At 45.1% G+C, this 17584-nt stretch overlaps 1 protein-coding gene across 7 annotated transcripts in view; it reads left to right on the forward strand.

Moving 5' to 3' along the window:
- Kis (chromodomain helicase DNA binding protein kismet) overlaps positions 1–17584 on the forward strand; it is a 152386-nt gene that overhangs the window by 35659 nt on the left and 99143 nt on the right. For all 7 annotated transcript variants that reach the window (XM_077686459.1, XM_077686460.1, XM_077686458.1 and 4 more), the window contains exons 7-13: positions 1458–2459; positions 9662–10004; positions 12388–12515; positions 12838–13026; positions 15005–15236; positions 16315–16476; positions 16570–16650. In XM_077686459.1, coding sequence (XP_077542585.1) covers positions 1458–2459; positions 9662–10004; positions 12388–12515; positions 12838–13026; positions 15005–15236; positions 16315–16476; positions 16570–16650 — 2137 coding nt within the window. The remainder of the gene's footprint in view (positions 1–1457; positions 2460–9661; positions 10005–12387; positions 12516–12837; positions 13027–15004; positions 15237–16314; positions 16477–16569; positions 16651–17584) is intronic.

The following is a 17584-nucleotide window of genomic DNA, read 5'->3' on the forward strand; positions in this document are numbered from 1 at the left end:
GACTATGCAAGGCGGCGACACTTTTCCGAACTAGTACACACTTCTGCAATTACTCTGCCTCCCTCGCTGTTTTTAGCAGTTGCCTTTTGTGCCTCAGTGTTGTGCCTCAGGTCAGGTGCATTGCTCCTCTTCACTAGTCTTTTGCCAAAGAAAAGAGGGCAGTTGGTTAAATGGAGATCCAGGGGTGCTATATGTAAAAGGTATTTAGTGAACAGCTGCCTAAAAACTCGTGTGATGTTTGGTCTTTGTGCTGGGGATTTTCTGCTGTAACTTACGTCTATTAGAATAAAAGAAAGGTCGTTTTATGCAGAGAAAGGAACTAAATCTTCAGTCACTTGGAGGCTAGAACTTCCCTTTTGTTGATTTCGTTTGTTGGCTTTGTATTTTTGTGCAGTGTTTTCATGTTTTATAAAAGGTTGGTACAGTAAGAGCCCCACTTTAGTAAACATGTCAAGACCGGACAGAAGTTTACTATACTGGGAGTTCTACTTTACTTGTGGCACTTTGAAGCTCTTAAACAAATTGCAGACTTGGGGATATCACTCGCACATTAATAGCTATCAGGCGACAAACAAGCATGACCAATTTATATCTCGAGATTGCATTACATCAGCCTTGATTGCATTACATCAGCCTTGATGGCTGCAGGATAAGAAGTGGCTCTCCAGGTTGTCGCCTGCCATGTATGTCATCATCGTGATGCGCTTTTTTTTGCTGACCGAAGTGTAAAATGTACACTCCGGCTCTTGCATTCAAAACGGCAGTGCATCATCTTTCTAATTTTATAAACTGCACCCATGCCCTCAGCCTGTTTTTCCCCTTGCTGGTGCTCAATGCTGGGTAATGCATTCCTATGTTATCCTTATCCTCAGTCAAGATGGAAGGGCATAGTTTCTGGTGCTCAATGCAGCTATCTGTGCCAATCTGCTGCGCACACCCGTGTCCTCTTTATGTCATGCTTGAACTTAGTTTTGAAATGCTACTGTTTTAGGCCAGAAAATGGGGACAAAGCTTGTTATGCAGTGTTTGGTTGTTACTTTGCTATTCATATTTAGTGCTAAAAGCATCCCCAGAAGTGGCAGTTTGCTACATGAGAATTTCGAGCCACAGAAATGGTAAAAATTCAATGCGAACCAGTGTTCCTGTCACACTAACTTAAAACATTAAGTAGGAAAGGCACTTCTGCTGCACTGACTGCACTGGTAGTCATCATGTTCACTAGGCTTGCCATTGGGGATTAAATTTCAGCGGCTTTATGCAGCGTTCTTTTTTTTTTTGCTACTGTAAGTGCAGGCTGTAAGGGAGCGCTGCCTCAGCATTTTTTAGTTTTTGTTGTGTCGCCTACCTGTAGCCTTATTGTTAGACTGAGCCAGATCGTATAGGACTTTAGCATTGCACAGCTGGGGCCTATGCAGGGTTTTTTGTCGTGCCTCTGAGTTCTGCGGTGTTTGTTCCAGGTTGTCGCTGAAATTCAGCAAAAAGAAAAAGCGCAAGCGGTTGGGCTCCTCGGACAAGTCTGACTTGGAGGCCACGCCGCCTCCATCTCCCGAGGAAGGGGATGGCGGGGTTCAGAAGCGGCGCTCGTCACGCAATACCCACCGGAAGAAGTACACCGATGACATTGAGCTGCAGTTGAGCGGTGATGACACTGCCCTGGACGGCCTGCACGCTCCTCACGGCGTGCGGCAGGGAGGGGAAACAAAGAATGTTCAGGTTCTCGTCAATGTGGTCACTGAGGACACCATGGTGGTTGAGAAGATTTTGGCTTCCCGGATGGCCACCAGGAAATCTGAAGACGAGGACAGGGATTCTGTGGAAGTGGAGGAGTTTTTTGTGAAGTACAAGAACCTTTCGTACATACACTGTGACTGGAAGACTCTGGAAGAGTTGGAGATGACCGACAAGCGTGTGCTGCAGAAGGTGAAGCGTTTCCGTCAAAAGAAAGACAACATCAGCTCAATTTTCGACTTCCTTGAGGATGAGCCGTTCAACCCGGACTACGTGGAGGTGGATCGAATTTTGGACATGACCGAAACTGTGGATCCTATTGAAGGGGAGGAAGCTGCTCTGCCAGAAATCAAGGAGGAAAAGCTGCCAATCAAGGCAGAAGAAAGTGCTACTGTAAAGCCTGAGGAGAGCGCCGTGAAGTCTGAGGAAAAGGCAGAGGAACCTATGGAGGCTGAGCCTGTAGAGCAGAATGGAGACAAGCAGGAGCAGTGCAAGGTCGAGGAACCAATGGAGAGTGAAGAGAAGGAAGAGAGTGACAAAGAACCAATGGATGACACTAGTGAGCGAGTGGAAAAAAGCGAAGGGGAGGAGCAGAATGGTGACGCCCCGAAGACACCAAGTGCACCAGTTGTGAGCGAAATGCCTGCTGACGCTGGGCTCAAAGCCGAGGCGGCCTCACCCCTGCAGCCTCTGATAAAGAAGGAGCTACCTGATGAAGAGATGGCTGACAGGTGAGGACACAGATCTTGAATGCCCAAGGGTGCTGAAATGTGTTATCTCGGGGTGTTTGCTTTATGTGGTAGTAGATTCTTGTGCAAGTTTGTAGCAGTCACAACCCTGTTTTCGTGCTCTTGCTGCGCTTGCAGTAAGGCAAAGGGCCATCAAAGGCTTGTAACTATTGGAAAAAAATTTTCTGGTGGAGTCTTTCATTTCTGTAAAGGCCTGATGACGGAACTGGCATTTGTAGCTCTTCCTTTGTGTACCTTTGGTGCCAGTCTTCCTTTGTGTATTCGTGATACAAATTTAGTTGGGAGTAGTAGCCAACAGTTTTCCCTTTCCTCTTTTTAAAGGTCTACCCTTCTGTATTTCAGCAGATTTTCCATGGTGTAATTAACTGTAAAGAAAGGAAAAAAGTAGGCTGTGCGAATAGGGAAATTTGATGTCTCATCAAATTCGAATCAAATTGTGTCGAATACTGGCCAAAAATATCGAATATCAAATACCAAAACTTTTATTTGAAAGGACAAGTACGTTGGATGCTAAAAAACACCTGCACATGACCTTGAGCTCTAAATACACTAAAAGTTAAAAGAATTGCAAATGATCATGAAGAAGCAGGCTGCTCCACACGACTTGATGTCAGGCTCTCTCGCCATAATGTCACGGTGTTTCCCGCAGTGGAAAACATGCGTTCACTAGGCACCTCTGTAGCAGGGATAGGAAGGTACCGCAAGGCAATTTTTGCAGTACCAGGGTAGAGTGCAGCTGCATGCTCTCTCCAGTGTATGAAAGGGCCATTCTTCCTGGGGATAAGAGGCTCATTCAAGTGCTTCTGGACCTCCTGACTGTAGGGTCTTGGGTTATTGCACTGGCTTTTTTGTGATGCTAGCAGTTCGACAGTTTCTCAGACTGCCTGCAGGCTTTCTTTAGTGCAGTCATGACTGGTCGATGGTTTGGAGAAGAGTTCCTGTCTTTGAAACTGTTCTGAAGGAGAGCTCATGCGAGCACCTTGGGCAATAACTTCTGCTGCCAGCAGCTCAACAACCTGTGTCTGGCCAGAATTGATGCAGAAAATAGACCTAAACCTGGGTCACACAGCATAGGTGGCCGGTAAAAAGCGCAAAGGCTCACCAGTACGTCGTCTGCTCCCGCCACTTCCGGTTTGAAAGCTCTTCTGCTTCCCATATGCCGGCGCTTTTCAAGCGCGTGTGTGCATGTTATTTATTTGTCACAGGCTGCGTACACTTCAGAGAAACTCCTTATAGGGTCAGTCATTGTTGTTTATTGAATTCCCAATGCATGAGCGTTTTTTTTTTTTTTTTTCCGGTGGAAACAGATAAACAACAAGCGCACATGCGCGTGAAAGCTGCTGGCGTACGGGAGGCCAGAAGAGCTCTCGAACCGGAAGTGGCAGGACTCTGCAGAAGAAAACAATGCACCCATGAGCCTTTGCGCTTTTTACTGGTCACCTATTGCGAGCATCAGTTCCTTTTGCTCCATAAAAAGAGGGAACCGGGACTTCAAGCTCTTAAAGGGGCTGTGCAAACAAAATACAAGTTTGTTTTATTCGAAAGATTTAGTGTTTTATAGTGCCCTCAGCGCTTGTCTGGCAGCAAACAATGCTTTATCCACTGAGAAATTAAACATTTTAAGCCAAAATTTCAATTCCCCCGCTAAATATTGGGTTTTTCGTGACGTCGGCAATGATGTATCCCTGCTGACCAGGGCTGCGACCATCTCACAGACGGCCATTTGGTTATCTTGTTTATCTATCGCCCACTTTCATAGATGATGCTGCAATACCACTGAAGTGCTAGTGTTTGCGCTTTGTTTCTTGCTGGACTTCTATACCTGCAGTATTTTTATTAGGGCTCATACTAATCAGTTCCTAAAACATAAGCTACGACTCAACGAACATGGCCATGTAAGTGACCGTGCCGCTTATGTCAGTTGGTCAGTGTTGGGTCAGGCAAGTCCAATGCATCTGACTGCCACACTAACTGCTTCGGTGTTTACGTGTTCGTTCGTAACTTAAATTGTTCACCCCACAATTCTTACTGCTGTAAAAAGAATGTGCCCTAAATTTAAGCACAAATAGCTCGTTTGGCAAGCTTAGAAGCCCTGCCTAATTTGCTTTTGCTTTTGCCGGCCTCAGCCAATCGCACAGCTGGGCATATGACATCGTAGGTTCTGTCACGGGAAATGAGTGAATGGGTTACATGGCCATTCCCTTTTTTCCTAATTACATAGCTTATTTTAGCGAAGTTTACATTAAAAGTGGTGTCGGTATGATTCTAATAAGGCAATATTTCGAATGAACCAAACTTGTGTTTCGTCTGCATTGGCCCCTTTAAGCAAGGTGTTACCAAACAGGCCTGTTTCATTTTTGGTGTCAGAGTGTCCCTTTATAATTTGCTCTGCTCCTCAGAAAAAAGGAACAACCGATGAAATACAGTAGAACACCGATAATACGACTTCAAAGGGACCACGCGAAAGCGTCATATGATCGGGGTGTCGTATGTTTGGGTATGGGTAAATGCCGGCCTAGTAGGCTGTCTTATGCGACAGGTGGGCCAAAAAATTATTTATTAAACTACTATATTTAGCTGGTCACATAATTTGTGGAGCTTAAGTTAAAATCGTAAATTTCTAAAATAAGAAACGCATATTCCGTGCAACACATCCCCTCCACGAAGTCTGCACAGCCCGCCAGCCATGGTGAATGTGATTGATTCCACTGAGTTGCCATGTCCGAAGTGACTTCATCCTTGAGTGAGGCAACTGTGCTTCAGCGCAGCTCTTGGATTCCTTGGTAGTCCTATGCAGGATCTTGTACTGGGGCTGCAGGTGATTCCTCAAGTCTTGGAATCCTTTGTTCTCGACGAACTCGTACAGCTGAAGATCCCTCGCAGTCACACGCATGATGAACATGGTCGTCTGTTCTTTAGCGCTGTCCGAAAAGAGGGCTTTTTTCTTAGCCATGCCTAGCGAGGTTTGTTGGCTTTCACCTTTAGGTCTCTGGTTTGCCTTGCCTGATTCTTGATACTATGGGTAGTGAGAGGGATGTTTGCTCTTCATGTGATCCACGAGCGGGCTTGTCGTGCTTGACGGCGTCTTGAGCGTGGAGCCGCATTTCTTGTAGATAGCAGAGCATAAACTTGCCTTCTCAAAAAACTTCAAAATTTAACTTTTTTCACTATGGCTATCTATGTTGAATAGCCCGGACGGGTCTCGGGAGAAGAAAAAATGTGCGTGCGATGACGGTCAGATTGGCTGGGGATAGGCGTTGAGAAAGGGGGTAGGACGGGTGATGATGATAGTGTGTTACAGCAAGGCCCCATTTTCAGGAATTTAACACTAATGTAATTTTTTATGCAATTTGGTGGCTGCAAAGTCACGCCAAAAAATTAATTTCAGTTGTAACAAGCAAAAAACAAACAAAAATACAAAACAAAAAGGAACAATTGAGAAATGGTGCTTTTAATGCGGTGTCCGAATTACGTGTCTTCGGAATAGCGTTTTGTTACAGATCTTGAGGCCGTCATTCTGCTCACTGCATGTAGCAGAAATAGTAGCGGAACTACATTTGTGGCATATTTAACGGCTGGCTGTCAGAAGTGCAAGTGCACTGTCATCGCCATAACAAAGTGGCATTGTTGTAGTAGTAGTAGTAATTTGCATGAGCAAATTTGTTCATTTTGTGCAGACTACGATGCATCATATGTTTCCAATGGCAACCCACCCCATTATTACAAAAACCCATACGTGAGGAACTTTTTTTGCATGCTGAAGACAGCTGTGCTGCTTCTTTCCGTGTATGCGAGTGACGCAAACAAAGCGAGGAGCTATTCGGTTACATGTCGGCAACGAAAAGTTTCTACGGGCGAAAAGCTAAAATATGTCCAAACCTCTAAGACAAGCTTGCGGACTGAAAAAAAAAAAATGTGTCCAGACTTTGAAAACCACCTTCGAGGTATATCTAGAAGGGATTTCAGAGCATGAAATACTGAATCCTGAAAAAAAAAAGGGGCTTTCAGGAGAATAAATGGTGTTCTTTGAAGGCGAATACCATTTGTCTCGTTTCCTTGGTCGATATAGAAGCATGCTGTAACATTACATTCTGGTGCATTGGTATTTCGGATACGTAAAAACTGGGGGCGCATTGAATTTGAGTAAATATTGTAATTCCTTCAAGACAAAGCATGCTGTCGCTTTTGAAGCGGGTCTTCGGCAAATGTTTGACCAAAAACTTTCGACGTTAGGGTGAGTAAGGGCTACACCTAGCCGCAACATCGGCAGCATTTTGAATATTTGCCATGTCAAATTATGCAAAAGTATGAATACTAGGCATTCGAGCAGAAAATATTTGATTTGAATTCAAAAATTGAATGTTCACACATCCGTAGAAATCTTTCAAGCGTTTCAACCAGTTACTTGCAAAAACTTTGAAATGGGACTTTCTTCTGCCAGTTTGTCATATATAAAGAAATTAGCTCAGATTCTGGTGTTCCACCAGGCTGGTGTGATGTTGAACTGACAGCAGGATACTTTGTGGATGTTGTTTTAGCTGCCTTATAAACAAAGGTATTGAAATTAATTAAAAGGTGTAGAGTATGCCTTGTTAATTTGGTTCGCCAGCAGGGTCAGCTTTGAGAGTTATGTAGTTGAGCTTGGCATCTTCTGTAGGCTTTATCTGAACCTTGTGGGTCTGTGTAGTTGAATTATAAAATTAAGTTGTTTTAGTATTTAAAATTAGTGTTTTGCATGCTAACTTTGGGTACATTGAACATAGCTTGCACTTCCACTTTGGTCATGCTTGCTCTTCCATTTATAAGCTTTGAAATACAAGAAAATAAGGCACTGTCTGTGTCACCATCCATTCCACCTGACATGGACTTGCGGTGGGGTAGTCTAATGATTGGCGAGGCTTGCGATGTATTGTTTTCTGTGATGTTGGCCATACTAGCGCAAGTTGGGATTTATTTCCTGTTTTATTTTCTAATGAGCAGGATAGTGGAAGTGCAGATGCCATGAATAAAACAAAGCTATAGAAACGGCGACGGAGGGTGGAAACTACGGCGGTAATTGAGTGCTTGTGAGCACTGTCTGGTGCTTTCTTGCACGTAGCAGTGGTATGGTGCAAGTTTGCACTGTTACTTGCATTGTGCTTCTTGCTTGTTTTATTCGCTAGCCAATTCCTTGCGGCACTCACAAGTGGGGGTTTTACATGAGGGGCGACAGAAACAAGAGGGTGCTTATGGACATGCGCTGCACCTGCTGCCTAGCCATCTTTGAGGAACCTGTGCTTCCGGACAAGCTGAATTCCTGTTATCTCAATTCGTACCCTATTTGCGTTGGCCCGCTACTTCAGCTGCATTTGTTGCGGCACACTTTTGATAGCACCTGCGCCTTAGGGAAGGTCCCAGTCACACAGCCACTTTGCAGCTGCCAAGTGCGAACGGACACGTAGCCCATGGTGACCCAGGCCAGGCCTCCATGGGCTCAGAACTCCTGCTGCATTTTAAAGCGAAGCATTTTACCGGTACCCCCGAAGGGTTCCGTTGCGAACGTTGGTGTCAACAGAAAACTCCCGCGAACAAATAAAAGAAGTTACTTGCACCGCCAGGAATCAAACTTGAAACGAATAGAGAAACGGAGCAAGAGCTTGTTGTCTTACCGATTGAGCTACAAGCCCATGCGGAGACGGGGGAAGACAGACGGTGCACTCACCGGACACATTTCCAGCTTTACAACTTGCGTTCTCGCTGAATGCCTCGTGAAAGAGTCACGTGATCTCTCACGCCGCTGTGTGCTCCACCCACGGCACGTGTAGCAGCCGTGTGCGTGCCTTGCGCATGCGCTAGGAGTTAGTAAAAATGAAAGAAAGCTCACGCCAATGCATAGCACCTCACTTCTCCTCCGTCTGATCTCGTCGCCTCCATTGGCGGCGGCAGAGACGGAGTTGAAATGAGATCGCCTAACGCCAGGTTGGAGCTTCCTTTAATTTTATAAAAAAAGTTTCCACGCCTGTGCTTCACAAATACAACTCAACCAATCACCGTTCATGAATAATGCATTGATTTAACCTTAGCTAAGAATATCTCTTTGAAGTAATAAAGGGTGTGGTTAGGTGCAATTCGCTTGTCTCGAGTTTCAATCTTTGTAGAGCCACATGTGTGAGTTCAAGTGACGTCACATGGGTAATCGTTGTGGGTGTAGTTTACAGCTTCGCTTTCCAACAACCTTCACAGGGCGGATTGGCGTGCATTTTTTTCCTCTACCACTGTCATGGGTGCTCCGGTATCGGGTCATCACGACGAGTGGAAACAAGCAGCAGGTTTCTGATTTTTGTGTTGAGGGCATGGTATTTTAAAATGGGCATGGTTAGTGAAGTCGCTTGCCTTCGTGAGGCATTGTGGCACGTTGCAGTGCAGATTTGTTCCTCCTCATGGGTGAGTGCGGTGCCATGTGTCCTTGTCATTATAATTCTGTGCCCAGGTACACTGAGGTGTCCTTTCAGGTGGCGATATTTTACTACCCACTTTCCAGAAAACTGCCCCTGCGAGCAGCAATTTGGCTGCTTGTGTTTTGGTTTCGTGTTCTCTAAACGAACATTTTTTTTTTCTAGCATTCTGGTGTGTCAGGCAAAAAGCTGTGAAAGCAAGCAGTGTTGGATTAAATGCGGTAGATGCAGTTCAGCTGTTTCATTTGAAGTTTGGTTTGAAGATTGATTTAAAGCATATAAAGACAAAACCATACAAAAGGGCATTTTGTGTGCTTTGCATGTGAAATTGCCAGCCTGTTCTGCCAGTTCATTCTCCCGAGTTATGTTCCTCGGTGGAGCTTATTGTAGAGTTGCCTAAAAATCCCCTGCTGGCAAGAACAAGGAATGCTTGTTAACACATACTGTGCGGCATAGTGGTGGCCACCTATAAATAGATAGGGGAGGGGGGGGGGGGGGGACATTTTCGGTTGCAGGCTTTACTTACAATAACGTGGGAATTGTCTTTGATTTTATTTCTTTTTTAGCTCACTAAGTTAATCATGCCGTTTATAGACACTGCAATCCCCAAGTTCGGTGTGTTAGTTTGGCACTAGTGATGGGATGATCTTGATCCGCAAGGTGACGTGTAGCTGCCGTGGTTTCATTGCTGGAACAAAGCATATGTGCCACTACATCGGTAAGGCATCTATGCGTGCTATTTCTTTGCAGCGTGAAGCCAGAGGATGATGTGTTTGAGGATGACCCTACACGGGTGCCTGTCAAGACTGATGACCTTGCGCCGATGCCAGTCAAGTGTGACAACACTGTCAAGACTGACATTGCCCTGGTGGCACCCAAGGTGGAGGGTGCCAACGGTGACGGGGCCAACAGCAGTGGTGATCCGGACGCCGGCAAGGACAAAGTGGCACGTCCCACCCACAAACACTACTTGGTCAAATGGAGGGCCCTGTCGTACGAGGAGAGCACCTGGGAGCTGGAAGAGGACGTGGACCCACTCAAGGTGGAACACTTTCTCCGTTTCAAAGACCCTCCACCCAAGGAGAAATGGAAGGTAAGAACTGCTTCCAGGGATGCCAAACTTGCAGTTTTTGTCCCGATGTTGCCATTGTAGATTGTTGTCATTTTGAGTTTGTAACTAACAAAAAAAATGGTATTCTTGGTATTGCACGATTGCTGCTTTTAGCTTGGGGCAGCCTTGGGAATACGGTTCTTGAAGCGTGCTCTCGAGGGGTGTATAAGGAACTGGCTTTACGTGTGCACCTTTAATTTCTCTCCCCCTTTTCCCAGAACAGGTGCATGTATAACTGTAGGACGAAACCACTGGTGGAAAACTGTGCTTAATTCAGTAGGTGGTCTACACCAACCTGGAAAGCCTGGAATTCTTAAGAAATTTGTAGAGGGGAAAAATCAGCGATATTTATAGTAATTTTGGCATGTTTCAGTGTCAGTCAGAGATGGTGACGATTCATGTTTAAATAAGTGGAAGTCATAAGCTGACGAGTAAGTTATCTAGATAACATGGCCGACAGGACGATGCAATTTACCTGCTATGGTGGCTCAGGGGCTAAGGCATTGTCCTGCTGGGCATAAGTACATGGGTTCAATACTTGGCCGCTGTGGTGGCTGTTCTTCAGATGGAGGTGGTAAACAAAAACTGTCGTGTATACGAGCTTTCATCGCACGTTACGATTCCCAAGTGGCTAGAAATAAATCCCGAGCCCTCCACTGTGGCGCGCCTAACTGCCCGGTATAGCTTCAGCACCTAAGATGCCAAGTTGAATTTTGAATTGAATTTGAGGCTAAGCAATTCACACCAGCGCCCAAGCTAGTGCTTTGTAGCTCAGGCACTGTGACAAGCAGTGGCCTTTCTCTTCCTTTTTCATTCGTGAACTGCGCTGACATTAGGGTGTGCTCTACTGCTAGGACTCAGATATACTGTATTTGCTTGCATATTGCATATCGAATGCATCTTCCCATTCCACAAGTGACACAAAGTTGGGATTTTATGCAGTAGCAAAGATTGACCCTTTTTTTCCACCGGGATATTGGCCTTGTGCCTGGCCTTTCATGGGCTACCACAGAAACTTCATGCTGTTGCCACGTTGATGTCAGGGAGACACCACAACTATTGCTTAGATATGGGCACCTTTGCATGTAAAATGTATTTACAGTGTAAACAAGCCAAAACGGAAAGCCTGCTGTTATGCGTTTAACTGTGCCTCAGAGTGTCCCGGTCAAAATCAGTATAGCTGAAGTCTACCTATATCCAAAGTTTCAAAGTTAACATATCTTGATTGGAGGCTGGATCTTGCCATGCCAAAGTCTGGCACAGTAAATGGTAAGTGTCAAAGCTATCGGCAGCTGGTGCCATGCTGTGTTCCAGGTGTAAGCCTCAAGGGAAGTTTTTGTGATTTAGTATCTGCATGCAATTAATCTGCCCGTGTAACAAATTTTAGATGCAACGCATCTCTTTAACTCGCCTTGTCCCGCGTCACTGTCGCGGCGTAGTCCGCATCCCTCCCCTATTCTCCTCGCCGCGGCAGCTGCGCGCTCCGCCGCTCTCACTGCAGCGCCATCTGTGCGTCAGCACGCAGCTTGCGCTCGGTTAAAAATTTACACCATCTTCCCGCGAGGGGAACCATGGGGTATATGCGACGCACCGGGGGTGAACATGCTGCGTAAATAGGATACACAACAGCAATCCACACGCTGACATCGCTAACATAACGGAAACGCTGCGGCAACCCCCGATGCGTTGCATCTACCCCATGGTTCCCCTCGCAGTAAGATGGTGTAAATTTTTTCGTTCACTTTCTTATTGAAAACTGGAAGCACGTGCTTAGGCCAGAAACCATTCTGAATTTTGTTATCTGATGTAGGGGTTGCATTTCTTTAGTCTGGTTTGTAAGGAGGGAGCTGTAAGGAACTTATTTTTGTGTTGCCTGTTTTTTATGCTATAGTTTGCTCCAAATGTTCAGCTAGCCCAGTCCTGCACCCTTCTCTGGCTTCTCTTGTGCCTGCTGTGTGTTCCAAGTTTGCTGCCTGTTGTCAAAATTGGTTGACATTGGTTAAAGCTATTTACCTAAGCAGAATTTGGTAAACACCTTGTTTAAAAATGGGGGCACAATTTATACAATTGAAATGGTTCATCTATTAGCTCATAAGTAGGCTTCTGCTTGCATAGTAATGCAAGGGTAAGTAGGGGAATTTGAAAAAAAAAAAAAAACTGGACACCGTGTTTTGGTCATTTAGTCAGTGTTGGCTCTGGCATGAAGGATAATGATAGCATTTTGCAGTTCTAATGTTGCTCTAAGGTCACTTCTGTCCTGAAAATCATCATCATATTCATCACCATTAGCCTATTTAGGTCCACTGCAATATGAAAGCCTTTCCCATCGACCTTGTTTGAAATACATTTTATGTGTGAATTGCAGGTGAAGAAGCGACCAAAGCCATCTGAATGGAAACAGATAGACGAATCACCGGTCTACAAAGGTGGTAACACGTTGCGGGAGTATCAGCTTGAAGGCCTCAGTTGGCTCACCTTTTGCTGGTACAATGGGTAAGCAGGGCAAGCATGCCCCCCCCCCCCCCCTCCTCCTTTCCATTTTTCTTTTACTAGAGTTGCACTTCTTTAAGTGAAGAAACAGCATGCTACAATAAGTGAAGAAACAGTATGCTACATGTTGATTATGTGGCTTTGAAGTTTGCATTCTTTGTGCAGTTCTACCACATTTGGTGCCCCTTTAGTTCGGGGCGACAGTGTTGACATGTGGTAGACAAGTGAAGCCTTCAAGTTGAAATAAATGTTTTACCACCACCACCACTACCAAGTGAAGCCTTAAAATGTACGGAGATTTGACATCTATTCTTCTTGGTTGCAGACAAAACTGTATCCTGGCAGATGAAATGGGCTTGGGAAAGACTATTCAGTCATTGACCTTCATCAACGAGATTGTAAAATATGGAATCAATGGGCCATTTTTGGTTATTGCTCCACTCTCAACCATTGGCAACTGGCAGAGGGAGTTCGAAACCTGGACTGACCTAAATGTGATCACCTACCATGGATCGTAAGTGCTCATTATTACTCAAGCAGTTAATAAAGATATTTTACTAATTGGGAGGTACCCAGGTTATTTTTGGGGCCTCTTTAATTTTGTTGCAGTGCTCTACTTGTTTGTAGTCAGATTGTGGGTTCTTCTGCTAGCGCTAGACTGCAATTTTGTGTATGTAGGCACATGCTAACGTGTTTTCCAGCACTTTTAGGGGCACCCAATTGTCCTCAACCAATGAAATGATCCCGTGTATGCGACACACAATGAGAAAATGGCAACATAGTCCTAAGCACTTGTTATTGCAGTGGTTTTTATGTTTATCTTGGTCACAGCTGACTGGTCCTTGTTTTCGAAAGCTCTGTACTGGCCTGCTAACAAAAGATAGTGGGGTAGATTACTCTTAGAGCAATGGTAATTCATGAGCTTTACACATTTGGTTACAGCATTGGGATTTGATCGTAACCATTAGCAGCTGCATTTCATCTTGCATGAAACCACCTAAGAAGCCACCTTGTTGCTGCTCGATGCAGCATGATGGAGGAGGGCACATGTGGCTTGGCATGCTATGTGTCATAGGTAAACACTTAGTTACAGCGTGGGCATGGGCAATCCAGAGTTTTTAATAACCTCACGAAAATTTATAATGAAACAGTGCGTAAAAAGCTTGCAATATTTCGGTCACGTCGCACAGTATATTGTATACTTGTGTATATAGGTGTTACATTTCCTGGTTTTTCTGCAGTGATAAATTCATGTTATTCAATATTGCAATATGAATGTACAGAGCTATAAAAATGTGAGTGGTACAGATCTATGTGTTGTGGGCAACAGTTGATGGCATCAAGCTCTCTAGAAAATAGGGAAGTTTTGAGACATTAGCAAAAGTGTGGCTCTTTATAGGGCTTCAGAGCACTGCAGCTCAGTAAGCACTAAAGATGGTACTGTAATAATTCATTAGTGTCTTACTTAGAACCTGTAGAATGTATAGTAAAACTGCGCTTCTTCTCAGGGTCAAAGCTGTATATACACAGTATAATTTTTTAAATTGTATCTACAAGCTATAAAGAAGATATACTTGCAGAGTATTGCAGTTCTGTGTTGAATGCTGCAAATGACTCCTTTTGTGCAAGCTTGGTATTTCGTGAAGGGACCAAAAACTGAAGTTTTTAAATTTGTTGTGGGCAGTACATTTTGTGGAATGAAAGTAACAAGAACCAAAGACAGCCAATAACACTCGTATGCATCCCTGTCCTATTGTGTGCATAGCTGTGTTGCTTTATGGGGGTTTTTTAATGACTGAAGTGGGCAGTGAGGGCCCATTGCCTGCATGTGGGCAGAAAGCAATGGAAAAACGAAGATGGCGTTGGCGTGCAATTAACAGCAGAAACGTTTTGCAAAGCACCTGCACATTGAGAGGAACACTTTCTGCAGGGAAGAATTTGCATTTTTCCAAGGGGTGTAAGTTTCCTAAATATGACACTCTTATTTCTTGAATAACATGTTAAAAAGTATATCGGGATGATGTGAGGATGTTTGTGTTCAAGATGGTGTTTTGCTCAAATTGTTTTCAAAACGTTTTTTTGTAATGGTAGTGATTCTGTTTGGCGACATGCTCATAGAAATTAGGTCATTTTACAGAACTTACCATGCTTCGACACTTTACACTCGTCTGAAGGATCATTTTTGTCTCTGTTTCTGAGAAAAACCTCTGCCCTGGTTTCCTCAAAATGAATTATCGTACCACAGAGCCAACATCTTTATATACCTTAATTTCATGGGTGCACTAGTCGCTGCATTTGCATGGTTCTGTGTATATGAACGCTTATGAATGACCTAGTGTATTGAGAAGGTGAAAATATCAATCACGTAGGTTAAACGACGACATCAAGACCAGGGCTGCCCCTAAAGAATGCGGTAGGCGCTTGTTAGGGCACATGGCATAGTGGAAAATCTGTTAATTGAGGGTGCAAATGTGCTTGGTGTGTCCTTCTAGGTCAGCCAGCCGCAACATGATCCAGGAGTACGAAATGTACTACAAGGATGAAAATGGGCAGCGCATTACTGACGTGTTCAAGTTCCAAGTGATGATTACGACTTTCGAGATCGTGCTCAGCGACTGTATGGAGCTGCAGGCACTGCCTTGGCGTGCCTGCGTCATTGATGAGGCCCACCGACTGAAGAATCGCAACTGCAAGCTTCTCGAAGGGCTGCGCATGCTCAACCTTGTGAGTTGGCTGCGTTTGGCCGTTGGGTCTGCATGTTGCATGTGCCCCCGGGGCTGGAAGCCCATCACCATGACGTTCTGTGATAAAAGTTCAGTAGAGTCATAGTTTGGGTGAGTTGGTACATGATTGAAAGGTTTGAAAGCACTGCCCAAAGACGAGGTACTGAAATGCAGAGAAGGCACACGCACTGTGTGTCCTCTCTGTGTTTCAGTCCTCCATCTTTGTGCAGCATCTTTACACCTCCGAAAACTTTGAAGTTTAAAGCCAGAAGCGTTGGCAGCAATACAGCAATTTTTTCACGACATTTTGGCGCACTAATTTGGATGCTGCCACTGACAGTTGCCAAGCTATGCTGTGTCCGTGCATGAGGTTACAGCGAGTGGCCATGGCATCTGTATTTTGTTATGCAAGAAAAACGGCAACAGGAAAAGCCCTTCCATCCACACTACTGACCGTTTACAGGTACTAGCCGATTGCAAGGTTTTAATGAAATTCAGTAGAAAAAAATCATCTCTCTCTTTGGACCTCCTTCATTGGTGTATTTTCAAACATACTCCTGGAGAAGAATGATTTAATTAAGAGGCGGCAAATTGAGGCATACATAAGTTGCTTGCTCAATGGTAGTGTGGGGTGTGGTACTGGCAGTGGAGTGCATTTGAATTTGAGGGGGTACCGATTGCCTTCTCATAACCCAGATTATGCACAGAATTGATGCTGACATAGTGGGGATACATACTGTGTGACGCAAGAGATCTGGGTCGAACATTACTTTTATCCTTTGGATTGAGCGAGTCCACTTTTACACGGAGCATGGCACACTATACACGAAGCCACATTTGACCTGGCGTTTGCCACACACGCTTTTCTGCACACCCGGTCATCACAAAAATGCACTCCCTGCATTTCACTGCAGTTGTATGTGAACTCATCTTAAACTTCCAGTTTAAAAGAGTGCGATGGGTAAAGTTTGTCCTGTTGCCTTGCATGGGCTGTTTTTTTTTTGCAAGCTATGCTTGCCTAGGAAATGACCGGCAAGTGTTTTGATGGGGTCTTTGCTCGTGTCCACTCTTTATTGCAGGAGCATAGCGTTTTGCTGACGGGAACTCCACTGCAGAACAATGTGGAGGAGTTGTTCAGCTTGTTGAATTTCTTAGAGCCTAGCCGTTTCAGCTCCACTGAGACTTTCATGGAGGAGTTTGGTGACCTGAAGACTGAAGGGCAGGTCGACAAGCTCAAAGCGGTGGGTGTTTCCTTTTAACCTTTCTGGAAAAGGGCTGTTGCACCGGGAAGTTCAATTAAAAACGTTGGCTGATTTTTCGGCTGTTGTTTTCAGTTGCTAAAGCCCATGATGCTGCGCCGTCTCAAAGAGGATGTTGAAAAGAGCCTGGCTCCTAAGGAAGAGACCATCGTGGAGGTGAGCTCATTGCGTTGCAAAAATGGCACACCTGGCCAATTTCAAGTGCCCAAAACTACATTTAAGAAGTAAAGGTCATAAATTTGTGCGTCATAAGGTGCAGCCTTCTGAACAGAGCTAGTTACATCTCGTGTGATTGGGCTTACTTTTGTCCCATGGTCTGTCACCTGGTTTTGTTCTGTTGCGTGAATATTTTCTAGTGAGGGAAGTTCCAAGTTGACAAAGCACATTTCGTTCTGCACACTGGCAATAGGAGTGGCCAGGCACCTTGTGTAGGCATGGCGTTGGATGGTACCATTCATGTTATTAATATCCAAGTCAAACATGTCTACCGTATATTGCCGCATATAAGTCGACTTTTTTTTCAAAAATCGGGACGCCAAGTTTAGGGGGGTAGGCTTATACGCGGAGCCCAAGTCAACTAGGGGGGTGGGGGGAAAGGGAGAGAAATTTAAACAAACCTTGGCAAGCGACGTTTCCCGTATATATATAGGCACTATAGCGTCAATAATTAAAAAGATTTGCACATCCTTTTTGCACCTTAGTTCTACAATTTAAAAACGTCGCCCGAACGCGGCGATGAAAACACGGCGATGAAAAACGCGGCCACGAAAACTTGCGAGTCGCGATGGTCGCGACCAGCGCAATCAGCTTCGGCTTCGGCACAGGCTCTAGATCGGCTTCCGTGATCCCGCATAGCGCCGAATAGGCCTACGAAGCACTCGGCAGCCTTCTCCGGAGTCCACTGTGAAGCGCGCTACAGGACGACACCGAAATGCCGCCAACTCGTCGGCAGAGCTACAGCGCTGCTTTCAAGCGTAAAGTGATTCTTCATGCCGAGGCCACCAACAACTTGGCAGTGGAGCGTCATTACGGCGTTTCGGAAAAATGCATCTGGAGTTGGCGGCAACAAAGGGACAAGCTTTTCGCGTGC

Source organism: Haemaphysalis longicornis, unplaced genomic scaffold, assembly GCF_048455015.1.
Source record: "Haemaphysalis longicornis isolate Haplotype H1 unplaced genomic scaffold, Haemaphysalis longicornis Haplotype H1 scaffold_1, whole genome shotgun sequence".
In the NCBI taxonomy this organism is placed as follows: domain Eukaryota; kingdom Metazoa; phylum Arthropoda; class Arachnida; order Ixodida; family Ixodidae; genus Haemaphysalis; species Haemaphysalis longicornis.